At 45.9% G+C, this 14,894-nt stretch overlaps 1 protein-coding gene across 2 annotated transcripts in view; it reads right to left on the bottom strand.

Annotated features, from left to right (window-relative positions):
- The window catches only part of c9 (complement component 9), a 7,387-nt gene extending 1,097 nt beyond the window's left edge, over positions 1-6,290 (bottom strand). For both annotated transcript variants that reach the window (XM_056432734.1, XM_056432733.1), the window contains exons 1-9: positions 6,205-6,290; positions 6,040-6,118; positions 5,350-5,500; positions 4,934-5,075; positions 4,647-4,785; positions 4,333-4,563; positions 4,019-4,259; positions 3,811-3,939; positions 3,140-3,315 (exon numbers count right to left, since the gene is read on the bottom strand). In XM_056432734.1, the coding sequence (XP_056288709.1) occupies positions 3,140-3,315; positions 3,811-3,939; positions 4,019-4,259; positions 4,333-4,563; positions 4,647-4,785; positions 4,934-5,075; positions 5,350-5,500; positions 6,040-6,118; positions 6,205-6,290 (1,374 nt within the window). The remainder of the gene's footprint in view (positions 1-3,139; positions 3,316-3,810; positions 3,940-4,018; positions 4,260-4,332; positions 4,564-4,646; positions 4,786-4,933; positions 5,076-5,349; positions 5,501-6,039; positions 6,119-6,204) is intronic.
- Between the last annotated feature and the right edge of the window lie 8,604 nt (positions 6,291-14,894).

The following is a 14,894-nucleotide window of genomic DNA, read 5'->3' as shown; positions in this document are numbered from 1 at the left end:
GTGGTGAGACGCCGGAGAGGGAAACGCTCAGGGCGCTTGCGGCTACGGAAACGGGATCTCGTACAGCGCTGCGGGCATATTTCTCCAACGTCCGCTCACTGTGCAACAAACTGGACGAACTCCAGCTGCTGGTGGGGAGAGACAGAGACTTCTCCTCATCCTCCGTCCTGTGTTTTACGGAATCATGGCTAAGTGGATCGATACCAGATTCTGCGCTCCAGCTCGCTGGCTTCCAGCTGTTCCGAGCGGACCGGGTCACGGAGCTCTCCGGAAAAACAAAGGGTGGAGGAATCTGCTTTTACCTCAACAACAGCTGGTGCAACGACGTAACGGTGATTCTACAGCACTGTTCGCGGACCTGGAATCTTTATCATTCACTGCAAACCCTTCTACTCCCCACGTGAGTTCGCTTCATTCATCCTGGCGGAGTTTACATGCCGCAGGGAAACGTGCACGAGGCACAGCGACCCTCGCTGAACAGATACGGTGTGTGGGCGGACCTTCCCGGACTCTTTAGTTATTGTACTGGGATTTTAACAAAGGAAACCTCAGCCACGAACTCCTAAATATAGACAGTTAATTAAATGCCCTACCAGAGAGAAGAGCATTCTGGACCACTGCTACACAACAATCAGCAGGGCCTATCACGCCGTCCCTCGAGCTGCACTGGGAAACTCTGACCACGTCATGGTTCATCTGATTCCCTCATACAGGCAGAGACTAAAGCTCTGCAAACCTGTGGTGAGGAAGTTCAAGAAGTGGACCAGTGAGGCTCTGGAGGATCTACGGGCGTGCTTGGACTGTACTGACTGGGATGTCTTCAGGACTGCTACCAACAGCCTGGATGAGTACACAGAGGCTGTAACTTCCTACATCAGCTTCTGTGAGGACAGCTGTATTCCATCCAGCTCCAGGGTGAGTTATAACAACGACAAACCCTGGTTCACAGCGGAGCTCAGGAAGCTAAGACTGCAGAAGGACCAGGCATTCAGGAGTGGGGACAAGGACCTGTACACAGAGTCAAAATACAGGTTTAGCAAGGCGGTGAGAGATGCTAAACGACTGTACTCTGAGAAACTGCAACAGCAGCTCTCAGCAAACGACTCTGCTTCTGTCTGGAGAGGGCTCAGGCAGATCACCAACTACAAGCCCAAATCACCCCACTCCATGAACAATGTGCTTCTGGCAGACGAGCTCAATGAGTTCTACTGCCGCTTTGAAAGACAATGGAGCAGTCCTGAGACCATCCCCCACAGCCCCATCAACAAGCCACAGACCATCAGCCCACCCTCCCCCAGCCCATCAGGGGCTCACACCTCTGGAGCACCCTCCATCTCCTCAGCGACGACCCTCGCCATCCTGGAGAGAGCCGTCAACAGGCTGTTTAAAAAGCAGAACCCCCGCAAAGCAGCGGGCCCGGACTCCGTCTCCCCCTCCACCCTGAAGCACTGTGCTGACCAGCTGTCTCCGGTGTTCACTGACATCTTCAACACCTCCCTGGAGACATGCCACGTTCCAGCCTGCTTCAAGGCCTCCACCATCATCCCCGTCCCCAAAAAACCCAAGATCACAGGACTCAATGACTACAGGCCCATCGCCCTGACCTCTGTGGTCATGAAGTCCTTTGAACGCTTGGTCCTGTCACACCTCAAGACCATCACCGACCCACTCCTGGACCCCCTGCAGTTCGCCTACAGAGCCAACAGGTCTGTAGACGATGCAGTCAACATGGCCCTTCACTACATCCTCCAGCATCTGGACTCCCCAGGAACCTACGCCAGGATCCTGTTTGTGGACTTCAGCTCTGCTTTCAATACAATCATCCCGTCCCTGCTGCAGGACAAGCTCTCCCAGCTGCACGTGCCCGACTCCACCTGCAGGTGGATCACAGACTTCCTGACCGACAGGAAGCAGCACGTGAGGCTGGGGAAACACGCCTCAGGCTCCTGGACCACCAGAGGTTCCCCCAAGGCTGTGTTCTTTCCCTCTGCTGTTCTCCCTGTACACCAACAGCTGCACCTCCAGTCACCAGTCCGTCAAGCTCCTAAAGTTCGCGGATGACACCACCCTCATTGGGCTCATCTCTGGTGGGGACGAGACCGCCTACAGGTGGGAGACTGACCACCTGGTGACCTGGTGCAGCCAGAACAACCTGGAGCTCAACGCTCTAAAGACAGTGGAGATGGTTGTGGATTTCAGGAGGAATGCAGCCCCACCCGCCCCTCTCATCCTGTGTGACTCCCCCGTCGACGCTGTGGAGTCCCTCCGCTTCCTGGGCTCCATCATCACCCAGGACCTCAAGTGGGAGCTGAACATCGGCTCCATCACCAAGAAGGCCCAGCAGAGGATGTTCTTCCTGAGGCAGCTGAGGAAATTCAACCTGCCAGGGAAGATGATGGTACAATTCTACACGGCCATCGTTGAGTCCATCATCTTCTCCTCCATCACCGTCTGGCACCCTGCAGCCACGGCCAAAGACAAGTGCAGGCTGCAGAGCATCATCCGCTCGGCCGAGAGGGTTATCGGCTGCAATCTGCCTTCCCTCCAGGTCCTGTTCACTTCCAGGTCACTGAAGCGGGCCAGAAAGATTGTCGCTGACCCTCCCACCCTGGACACTCCTGTTCGAGTCCCTCCTCGGGAGGAGGCTGCGTCCATCATGACAAAGACCTCCCGCCACACCAAAGTTTTTCCGTCGGCAGTCGGGCTCATCAATGGAACCCGGACTGACTGACTGTCACCCCAGGACTACCACCTCTTCTTCCACCTTCCTCTCTCCTCCTTCTTCCCGCTCCTTCCTCTTCCTCCTCCTCACTCCTCCTCCCTCCTCCTTCTTCTTCCCTCCTCCACACACGTCACTTTAACATGCACTTTAACTTGAGGCCTCCTCCACACACATGCCACTTTATTTGCATGCACTTTAACTTAAACACACGCCACGCGTAACATACACTTTTAACTAAAACACACCACTTGAAGCACACACCCAAACACTTTCACATTACTTGTTGTCTTTCTGTCGTGTTGATTGTTGTTTGTTTGTCATGTCCAAATGTTGCACCTTCCACCAAAAAAAATTCCTCGTTTGTGTAAACATTCCTGGCAATAAAACTGTTTCTGATTCTGATTCTGATTCTGATACCTCGCTGTGGAGCAGCGCGGGGGCGTCGGCAACGGTCCGGGCCCAGTTCTGATAGGTGGCGATGTCCATCGCTCCGTCCTTGTTCAGTTTGGCCCGCATGGCCACGGCGCTCTCCAGGGTGCCTCCCTTGACCGACGTCAGCACCATGTCCACCGTTGCTTTGCCGTGGACGTCGACTGTGAAGCAACAAGAGGGGGAAAGATTCAGGCACTCGGCACATCGCTGGAAACCTCACGCCCCACTTATCTCTGCGTCATGCCATCTTCCATAGTTCGGGCTAAACCTACAAAGAACACGTGGATTTGTTCGTCACGTAACTTGCACACTTATTTGAAATAACGACCTTTCCCTGAAGCTATCTGAGTCCTTTTGCTGCAGAGAACCCGACGGTTGTTTCGTGTGAGAACGGAAGATCTTTTCGGGAAAGACGGAGGGCCTTTGAAAGACACTCAAGGTGACAGGGCAGCCTGGGTCTGGATTGCTGAAGCCTTGTCTAAACTTCCGAAGGACTTCCCTCGTGTCGTACCAGAGAGGAATCCTGTCACGGCCAGTAAGCGCCGTGGAGGATCGATCCCAGCAACCAATGACTCGACCGACGTCCCTCCAATAGACTTGGGAACACCTGCACCGAGCTTCCTCTTGTGATGGGGTCGAAACAGGGGGGCGTATACCTGCTCTCTTGTTCGTCACCGTGTCGCAGTCGTCCTTTTTGGCGTGCCCCTCGACCACGGCGCCCGAGCTCCCCAAGTCCGCCGTGATGCCGATCTTGATGCATTCCTGAACCCTTCTCTCCGTCAGATCTGCGAAGAGCATGAGGACGAGAGGAGGGCGGCTTCAGAGCAAGGACTTTGAAAAGAGAAAGACGGGTATGGCGCCTACTTCTGGCCTTGATGGTGTCCTGGTTCAGGACGTAGATCAGCTCGTACTCGCCGCCGGTCCTCCCGTTTTTGGTGTAGTGGGTCCCGTAGTCCTCCAGGAAGGCAAAGTAAATCCCCTTCTCGTACTGCACGGGCAAAGAGGCGACGTGCTCCAGGAATTCGTCGGCCATCTTGAGATCCAGAGATCGCATCCGGTAGGTGCTCAGCTGCACCGTGCCCTTCACCCGCATGAAGCTCTTGTTCTGGGGGTGCAGGGTGAGAAGCGTCAGCGGGTGCAGACTCCCTTGAGACAGACACCGTGTCGTTGTGGTTTACCTTGATGTTGGAGTACTCCGAGACCTCCTTGATCATGTTTTTTTTCTCGTATTCGGCGTTCAGTTTGATCCCGGAGGAAGTGGCGGCCGACTCGGCCATGGTCGGCTCGCTGGTGCTGAACTTGAAGGAAAGCCCGGCGTCGACTTTCACGCTCATCTCCGTCAGCAGCTCCTTCAGGAGGCTGTGCGTGTCTTCGTAGATCTCTCTGGAGGCGGTTTCCTCCACTTTAGTCTGGAAAGACGGAGGGGAGCGTAAAGGAAGGCATCCTCTACTGTTTTATCTGCTCAATGGAGGGTTGATGGCGAATGGCCGACCTCGTAGTTGAGCACGCCCACGTTCCAGGGAAGCCGGTCGTGCTTCAGAGTGTACGGGTTCCTCACTCGCGTACACCTCCCGTTGAAGAAATCATTGTTGAAAGGGTTAATCCGAGGATCTGAGCCCAAGATGTTGATTCTGGTGCAAAGACACGGAGAGAACACAGGATTATGCTTACTCAGCTCAAGATTCCACGGTTTGAAGAGATGAACTGAGAAGGCGTGTCCTCTGAAGACGTAGCGTCCTGTCCCACAAGGCCTCCATTTCCTTTAATAACTCCTCTCACCCGTATCCGGCCGTCCGGCCTTGTTCGTTGTTCTCCAGGACGACCGAGCCACAGGGCGGACGGAGAGGGTCGCAGTCTTCATCCGAGCCGTCCTCGCAGTCGTAGTCCCCGTTGCACTGAAATCTCTTCTTGGTGCAAGAACCTGCGCGGAGATCAAAAGTTATTGACCCATAACACTTTGATTTGTGTGTGTTACTAAGTCTGAAAAGTAAAACCGTTAAAAGTGTCTGTCTGAGTATGGAGAGGGAGATTATCGAGGAAGATCTTAGCAAGCCCGACCGTAGTGTTGAAATGCTTCCGTGTGGATGGAGTGAATTTTTCAACGTATTTAATATATAAATTATATTACCACGGACAAGAGGTTACACAAAAATTACAGTATTGGTGTGGATGTGGTCTCAGAAGAGGCCGAGTACCTGAGTCGCACCGGAACTCTGAGTCGGAGCACAAAGGGGGAGGCGGCCGCTGGCAGTGAGCATCGGTGAGGCAGGACTCCCGGTCCCCCAGAGACCCCTGGCACGACGCGCCGCCAAACTGGCCGAACACTTCCACACTGCGTGAACGCCGCTGAGGATCACACATGAAATCACACATGAAATCACACATGAAATCACACATGGAATCAAAGATGAAATCACACATGAAATCACACTTGAAATCATACATGGAATCAAACATGAAATCACTCATTGAATCGAAGATGAAATCACTCATGAAATCCCTTGTGAAATCACACATGAAATCACACATGGAATCGACATGAAATCACACATGAAATCACACTTTTCCTGCGGGTCAAAGGTCAGGAGCAGAGAGTTCATCAGGTTAAATCTCTTTGCCAAACATTGTATAACTTTCAGGCCGATCGTCACGGACCTTCAGAAGAACTTCTAGATAGTAGATTCCATCTTTATGGATTCACAGAATCATTTATTTCATATAGTGTGACGGAAGTTACTTTATTTTATCATCACGTTTAGATTTAGCTGATTTATTTTGAAAAATAAAAGTACATTCTCAAAAGTTCTTGAAGCGTCAACATTCTATATTCCCAAACAGATGAACTGAGTAACTAAAGTTCATGATCTTTGTTTCTTATGACTCACTCTGACGCCGGTGCAGCCGTCACACGAGCTCCACGCCGACCAGGGGCTCCACGAGCAAGGCAGCGGCGGGGGGTCGGCCCTGAAACAGAGAAATACACATATTAATGGGAAGTACTTTTACTAAGAACAGGAGCCTTGCTGTTGAACACAAGTCCCTCTACATACAGGCCGGTCCCCAGGAGCCCGGCGAGACAGGGGCCCCAGAGGCCCCAGAGGCCCCAGAGGCCCAGGCGGAGAGCAGCAGTCCTCATGGCGACGGTACCCGGGTCGGTCCGGCTGAAGGCTTTTAAGCGTCCTCTCTGTCAATGATTGGTCGATCGCGTCACCGGCGCCGCGTTGGAAGAGTCATCGATCGCGAGCGGACCGAGGTTTGAGGTTTGAGGTTAAAGGTTAAAGGTTAAAGTGTTTGAAGAGAAACATCAGTTTGCTGTGTTCTTCACTCGGGGAGCAGCGTGACAAGGATTCATCTCTTCTTGTCCCTCGTGTTGTTGTTGTTGTTGTTATGTTCTGATTATGGGTTCATCAATTAACTACATGATTAATGAAAAGCCAATAAAACAAATAAACTCACACTGGGCTGTGCACAACTTTATAACTGATACTTTTGGCAAATATACATATATAAATATATTTATATATTATATTTGTGTATATATATATTTATATATACATATATATGTTATTCGTATATACATATTTATATATTTTTCACATTTCTCATAAATATATAGAAGTTATTCATATATATATATTTATATATTTTACATATATATATAAGGTTATTCATATACATATTTATATATATATATAAATATATCGAAGTCATTCATATTTATATATATAAATATATATATATATGAATAGCTTCTATATATTTATGTTTTATATACACTACCATTCAAAAGTTTGGGATCACCCAGACAATTTCGTGTTTTCCATGAAAACTCACACTTTTATGTATAGAAAATATAGTCAAGACATTGACAAGGTTAGAAATAATGATTTGTATTTGAAGTATTAATTTTTTTCTTCAAACTTTGCTTTCGTCAAAGAATGCTCCTTTTGCAGCAATGACAGCATTGCAGACCTTTGTCATTCTAGCTGTTAATTTGTTGAGGTAATCTGTTGAAATGTCACCCCACGCTTCCTGAAGCACCTCCACCAGTTGGATTGGCTTGATGGGCACTTCTTGAGGACCATACGGTCAAGCTGCTCCCACAACAGCTCAATGGTTGAGATCTGGTGACTGGCCACTCCATTACAGACAGCAAGCTGCCTGCTTCTTCCCTCAAGAGTTCTTGCACAATGTGGAGGTGTGCTTTGGGTCATTGTCCTGTTGGAGGAGGACATTGGCTCCAATCAAGCGCTGCCCACAGGGTATGGCATGGCGTTGCCAAATGGAGTGATAGCCTTCCTTATTTAAAATCCCTTTGACCTGGTACAAATCTCCCACTTTCCCAGCACCAAAGCAGCCCCAGACCATCACATGACCTCCACCATGCTTGACAGATGGTGTCAGGCACTCTTCCAGCATCTTCTCACCTGTTCTGCGTCTCACAAATGTTCTTCTGTGTGATCCAAACACCTCAAACTTGGATTCATCTGTCCAGAACACCTTTTTCCAATCTTCCTCTGTCCAATGCCTGTGTTCTTTTGCCCATACCAATCTTTTCTTTTGATTGGCCAGTCTCAGATATGGCTTTTTCTTTGCCACTCTGCCTAGAAGGCCAGCATCCCGGAGTCGCCTCTTCACTGTCGACGTTGACACTGGCGTTTTGCGGGTACCATTTAAAGAAGCTGCCAGTTGAGGACCTGTGAGGCATCTATTTCTCAAACTAGAGACTCTAATGTACTTGTCTTCTTGCTGAGTTGTGCACCGGGGCCTCCCACTTCTCTTTCTGCTCTGGTTAGAGCCTGTTTGTGCTGTTCTCTGAAGGGAGTAGTACACACCGCTGGAGGACATTTTCAGCTTCTTTGCAATTTCTCGCATGGAATAGCCTTCATTTCTAAGAACAAGAATAGACTGGCAAGTTTCACATGAAACTTCTTTTTTTCTGGCCATTTTGAGAGTCTTATCGAACCCACAAATGTGATGCTCCAGATAATCAACTAGCTCAAAGGAAGGCCAGTTTTATAGCTTCTCATCAGTAAAACAGTTTTCAGCTGTGCTAACATAATTGCACAAGGGTTTTCAAGGGTTTTCTAACCATCCATTAGTCTTCTAAGGCGATTAGCAAACACAATGTACCATTAGAACACTGGAGTGATGATGAAATGGGCCTCTATACACCTCTGGAGATATTTCATTAGAAACCAGACGTTTCCACCTAGAATAGTCATTTACCACATTAACAATGTATAGAGTGTATTTCTGATTGATTTAATGTTATCTTCATTGAAAAAAACAATGCTTTTCTTTGAAAAATAAGGACATTTCTAAGTGATCCCAAACTTTTGAACGGTAGTGTATATGTATATGAATGATTATCTGATCATATGAACAACTTTTATATATTGTTATATATATAAATATTTATATATTAATATTTAGATTTGAAATCATATTAAAGTTGTGGAACAGATAAATATAAATGTCAGCCGGATGTTTAGTTTTAATATTTAAACTCCGTCTAGTTCAGTTAATAATATATTTCAGAAGTTATTCATCATTTTAATTATGAATTTAACTACATGATATAAAACTTGAATGCATAAAACAATTATTGACAGTCATGGTCACTGCGATACCTCGAAGTACATAATATTATACATATGTTAATGTACATTTCCAGTATATGGGAAGCTGTAAGCTCTCCCAGCATGCACCTGGGTGACCCAGCTGCTGACAGTCTGGCCTCCACAATGTTGTTTACGCACAAGGCCAGAAAATGAATGTATTCTACTTGTGTGTATTCTCAGACTAGCTGAACCAACAGGGGCAATGTGCGAATGTTCTGCTTTCCAGTTTTATGCAATCGTTCCTGGCAGGTTCACAGGAAGCAGAGACAATATTGAAAGAGGCTGACCTGCAGGTCACCGTCTGAGAGGGAGGCTGGCTGCACGGGTCCTGCAGTGCAACTCTTTGTCCACAAGGTGGCAGCGGGGAGCAGATGTGTGTCTTTAGGCTAATGTGCAGGCCACACACACACACAGTAACATGAGACTATAATAATTCACCAAAACATGCACGTGCACTTCTTTCTCAGGCCCACCCGGTTCCATAAATGAATAAAATGAAGAGAGCGTCGCACACAACGCGCGGAAAGCCGGAGACGCAGCTAACGACCTGTCATGTGATCCGATGGCTTCTGCTGAGTCGGCAGTACTGAGGGAGTGCAGAGGGTACAGATCACAACAAATACAAAGAGAATAGATCCCTTCTCCGCAACACGGACTTATTAGGATTGAGATCCGATGAGCGAGAGGTTCTGTCGTTGGGCTCTTATCGCGAGAGAGGAACGTCCGGCCGCTCGGCCTGCTGACTTGAATCAACACACTCGGGACTGTTCCCCCGGGGGCGCCCTGCCCCGGCTTCTCTCTCCCCGTGTCTCTGTGAGGGGGGGGGCTGTGTGGTCACGGCACGCCGGAGAGGCCCAAATATGTGCTGAGGTCACCACTTTTACAACGTTCGGCAGTTTCCTCTCCGCCTTCTCAGGAAACCAGAGGGTAGGTAAGGTGCTTGGCCAATGTTGCTCCCGAGTAGAAAGACTTCCTGTTTTGTTTTTTTAGGAACTGTGTGGAAACTGTTGCCGGGCTTCACTGTAAGTCACCCACGACATCGTCTCCTGAAGAACACCAGGACGTTGCCACTCTGATTAATGCCGTGTTTTCAGGCCTAAAGGGTCAAGGGCATGACGTCAGTCAGAGTTAAAGGAACAGAGAGGATCAAATCTAAGACTACCTCAATTATGGACTGGAGATAAGTGGCCATCTTAGGTTCTGGTTGTGGTGGCTCCAGGATTCACGCCCTAAATGCTGCATGTTTGGATAGCGGCCTTCCTGTAATGCGCAGAGGGAAGGCCACTTCCCATTAGTTCGTCCCCGTCAGCATTCTATCACAAGAATAAACCCTCTAATGTGCATATGCTGACTTGAGCCATCTGTAGTCTGATTCTGGAAAACAAGCCCGGAGCCCTTTCCCTTTCCCACCAGAGGCAGGAGTAGCACAAGTAGCGCAAATAGCAGTAGTAGCATGAGTAGCACAAGTAGCACGAGTAGCACAAGTAGCACAAGTTGCACGAGTAGCCCAAGTAGCTTGAGTATCACAAGTCATATGATTAGCAAGAGTAGCATGACTAGCACAAGCAGCAGAAGTAGCACAAGTAGCATGACTAGCACGAGTAGCATGAGTAGCACAAGTAGCACATGTAGCATGAGTAGCACAAGTAGCATGAGTAGCACGAGTAGCATGAGTAGCATGAGTAGGACAAGTAGCTTGAGTATCACAAGTCATATGATTAGCAAGAGTAGCATGACTAGCACAAGCAGCAGGAGTAGCACATGTAGCACAAGTAGCATGAGTAGCACAAGTAGCACAAATAGCTGTAGTAGCACAAATAACATGAGTAGCAAAAGTAGCACGAGTAGCACAAGTTGCACGAGTAGCATGAGTAGCACAAGTAGAACAAGTCGCATGAGTAGCACAAGTTGCACGAGTAGCATGAGTAGCACAAGTAGGAGTAGCATGAGTAGCATGAGTAGGACAAGTAGTATGAGTATCACAAGTCATATGATTAGCAAGAGTAGCATGACTAGCACAAGTAGCATAAGTAGCATGAGTAGCACAAGTAGCAAGAGAAGCAGGAGTAGCTAAAGTAGAACAGGTAGCATGAGTAGCATGAGTAGCAAAAGTAGAACAGGTAGCATGAGTAGCATGAGTAGCAAAAGTAGAACAGGTAGCATGAGTAGCATGAGTAGCATGAGCAGCATGAGTAGCATGAGTAGGACAAGTAGTATGAGTATCACAAGTCATATGATTAGCAAGAGTAGCATGACTAGCACAAGTAGCATAAGTAGCATGAGTAGCACAAGTAGCAAGAGTAGCAGGAGTAGAAAAAGTAGAACAGGTAGCATGAGTAGCATGAGTAGCAAAAGTAGAACAGGTAGCATGAGTAGCATGAGTAGCAAAAGTAGAACAGGTAGCATGAGCAGCATGAGTAGCATGAGTAGCAAAAGTAGAACAGGTAGCATGAGCAGCATGAGTAGCATGAGTAGCAAAAGTAGAACAGGTAGCATGAGTAGCATGAGTAGCAAAAGTAGAACAGGTAGCATGAGTAGCATGAGTAGCAAAAGTAGAACAGGTAGCATGAGCAGCATGAGTAGCATGAGTAGCAAAAGTAGAACAGGTAGCATGAGAAGCATGAGTAGCATGAGTAGCAAAAGTAGAACAGGTAGCATGAGCAGCATGAGTAGCATGAGTAGCAAAAGTAGAACAGGTAGCATGAGTAGCATGAGTAGCAAAAGTAGAACAGGTAGCATGAGTAGCATGAGTAGCAAAAGTAGAACAGGTAGCATGAGCAGCATGAGTAGCATGAGTAGCATGAGTAGCAAAAGTAGAACAGGTAGCATGAGCAGCATGAGTAGCATGAGTAGCATGAGTAGCATGAGTAGCAAAAGTAGAACAGGTAGCATGAGCAGCATGAGTAGCATGAGTAGCAAAAGTAGAACAGGTAGCATGAGCAGCATGAGTAGCATGAGTAGCAAAAGTAGAACAGGTAGCATGAGCAGCATGAGTAGCATGAGTAGCAAAAGTATGAGATGCCTCTGTGTGATGAGGTGGACAGAAACATTCTGAGGGTATCCGATGTAAACGATGAATCTGTTGAATCTGTTGAATCTGTTGAATCTGAGGCTGTGAAGCTGCAGAGCTGGAGGCTGGAGGTCATCTGGAGGTCATCTGGAGGTCATCTGGTCCTGAGGAGCTCATCGCCCAGTCAGCAGAACACAGGATGCAGCAGGAAGCTGTCCTTCCTTTGTCCTCTGCCCCATATATATATATACATATATATGTGTATATATATTAGGGCTGTCAATCGATTAAAAAAATTTAACTAATTAATCGCACATTTTGAAATTGCGATTAATTAATCGCGATTAATCGCGATTAAAAGTTGTTTCCTTCTTTTTAAAGACCAAACTTCACACAGAGCTGTGTTTCAAAGAGGCTCCTACCTATAAAGTGCCAGCGAGGTATTTAATATCGTGGATGATAAATTGTTTCTTCAGTGAAACATCAGATTAGTAAAAAAAAAGAAGTATATTGAGACCCCATTGGTCCTGTCATCTTTACCACTGAACAGCAGAACCAGTGGCCTTGGTAACTGACTGACATTCACATATGTCACGTTCACCCTCTGGAGGCTGGGGGCATTTTATACATTTTACAAAATAAATTAAATGCACCTTTTAAAGTCTTTTGCATATGACACACCCCCACGTGTTCTACATCAAACATTCCAGAACAATCTCAGCTCTATTCAATGAGGCTCATTGTCCTGGCGCCGTGTTCTCTGCTCTCTGACTGACAGGCTGCTAATGAGCCTCACCTGTGAGGTGGGAGGTCCTTTGTGATTTACTGAGTGTTCATTGGTTGTTTTTTCCCCAAAATGTTGACAGACAAACGGATTGACCAATCACGTTGAAGGTTTCGTGTGACGAATTCTTTCCGCGCCGCGTCCCCCGACACGTCGCCCTCCGTTCGTCTGTGTATCAGAGGGGGAGACGGGAGGAAGGAGGAGCAGGAGGAAACCCGACTGATTCATCCACGAGTTAAACTCATTTATGATCCTTATTTTCGCGGATAAATAATTGTTTTAAAAACGGAAACAGTGTCAAACCGTACTGCCGCGGTTTAAAAAATAAAAAATAAAATACAAATTTGCGTTAATTGCGTTAAAATATTTTAGTGCGTTAACGCGGCCAAATTAATCGCATAGATTAACGCGTTAACGCTGACAGCCCTAATATATATATATATATATATATAGACATATATATTTACATATATATATATGTATATATATACATATATACATATATATATATATATGTATGTATATATACATATATATAGACATATATGTCTTAGTCATATATATATATATACATATTTATATATTTTTTGGTAGTGACTATTCTCTGGTGTGTAATGAAGTCTACATAGTTAATGTGGTAGTGACTATTCTCTGGTGTAATGAAGTCTCTACATAGTTAATGTGGTAGTGACTATTCTCTGGTGTAATGAAGTCTCTACATAGTTAATATGGTAGTGACTATTCTCTGGTGTAATGAAGTCTCTACATAGTTAATGTGGTAGTGACTATTCTCTGGTGTAATGAAGTCTACATAGTTAATGTGGTAGTGACTATTCTCTGGTGTAATGAAGTCTCTACATAGTTAATGTGGTAGTGACTATTCTCTGGTGTAATGAAGTCTACATAGTTAATGTGGTAGTGACTATTCTCTGGTGTAATGAAGTCTCTACATAGTTAATGTGGTAGTGACTATTCTCTGGTGTAATGAAGTCTCAACATAGTTAATGTGGTAGTGACTATTCTCTGGTGTAATGAAGTCTCTACATAGTTAATGTGGTAGTGACTATTCTCTGGTGTAATGAAGTCTCTACATAGTTAATGTGGTAGTGACTATTCTCTGGTGTAATGAAGTCTACATAGTTAATGTGGTAGTGACTATTCTCTTGTGTAATGAAGTCTCTACATAGTTAATGTGGTAGTGACTATTCTCTGGTGTGTAATGAAGTCTCTACATAGTTAATGTGGTGACTATTCTCTGGTGTAATGAAGTCTCTACATAGTTAATGTGGTAGTGACTATTCTCTGGTGTAATGAAGTCTCTACATAGTTAATGTGGTAGTGACTATTCTCTTGTGTAATGAAGTCTACATAGTTAATGTGGTAGTGACTATTCTCTGGTGTGTAATGAAGTCTACATAGTTAATGTGGTAGTGACTATTCTCTGGTGTAATGAAGTCTCTACATAGTTAATGTGGTAGTGACTATTCTCTGGTGTAATGAAGTCTCTACATAGTTAATATGGTAGTGACTATTCTCTGGTGTCATGAAGTCTCTACATAGTTAATGTGGTAGTGACTATTCTCTGGTGTGTAATGAAGTCTACATAGTTAATGTGGTAGTGACTATTCTCTGGTGTAATGAAGTCTCTACATAGTTAATGTGGTAGTGACTATTCTCTGGTGTAATGAAGTCTCTACATAGTTAATGTGGTAGTGACTATTCTCTGGTGTAATGAAGTCTCAACATAGTTAATGTGGTGGTGACTATTCTCTGGTGTCATGAAGTCTACATAGTTAATGTGGTAGTGACTATTCTCTGGTGTAATGAAGTCTCTACATAGTTAATGTGGTAGTGACTATTCTCTGGTGTAATGAAGTCTACATAGTTAATGTGGTAGTGACTATTCTCTGGTGTAATGAAGTCTCTACATAGTTAATATGGTAGTGACTATTCTCTGGTGTAATGAAGTCTCTACATAGTTAATGTGGTAGTGACTATTCTCTGGTGTAATGAAGTCTACATAGTTAATGTGGTAGTGACTATTCTCTGGTGTAATGAAGTCTCTACATAGTTAATGTGGTAGTGACTATTCTCTGGTGTAATGAAGTCTCTACATAGTTAATGTGGTAGTGACTATTCTCTGGTGTAATGAAGTCTCTACATAGTTAATGTGGTAGTGACTATTCTCTGTTGTTAATGAAGTCTCTACATAGTTAATGTGGTAGTGACTATTCTCTGGTGTAATGAAGTCTACATAGTTAATGTGTTAGTGAAGTCTCTACATAGTTAATGTGGTAGTGACTATTCTCTGGTGTAATGAAG

The sequence above is a fragment of the Pseudoliparis swirei genome, chromosome 15 (assembly GCF_029220125.1).
Source record: "Pseudoliparis swirei isolate HS2019 ecotype Mariana Trench chromosome 15, NWPU_hadal_v1, whole genome shotgun sequence".
Taxonomy (NCBI): domain Eukaryota; kingdom Metazoa; phylum Chordata; class Actinopteri; order Perciformes; family Liparidae; genus Pseudoliparis; species Pseudoliparis swirei.
The sequence above is the reverse complement of the archived record's forward strand: the minus strand, read 5'-3'. Positions and strand labels throughout refer to the sequence as shown.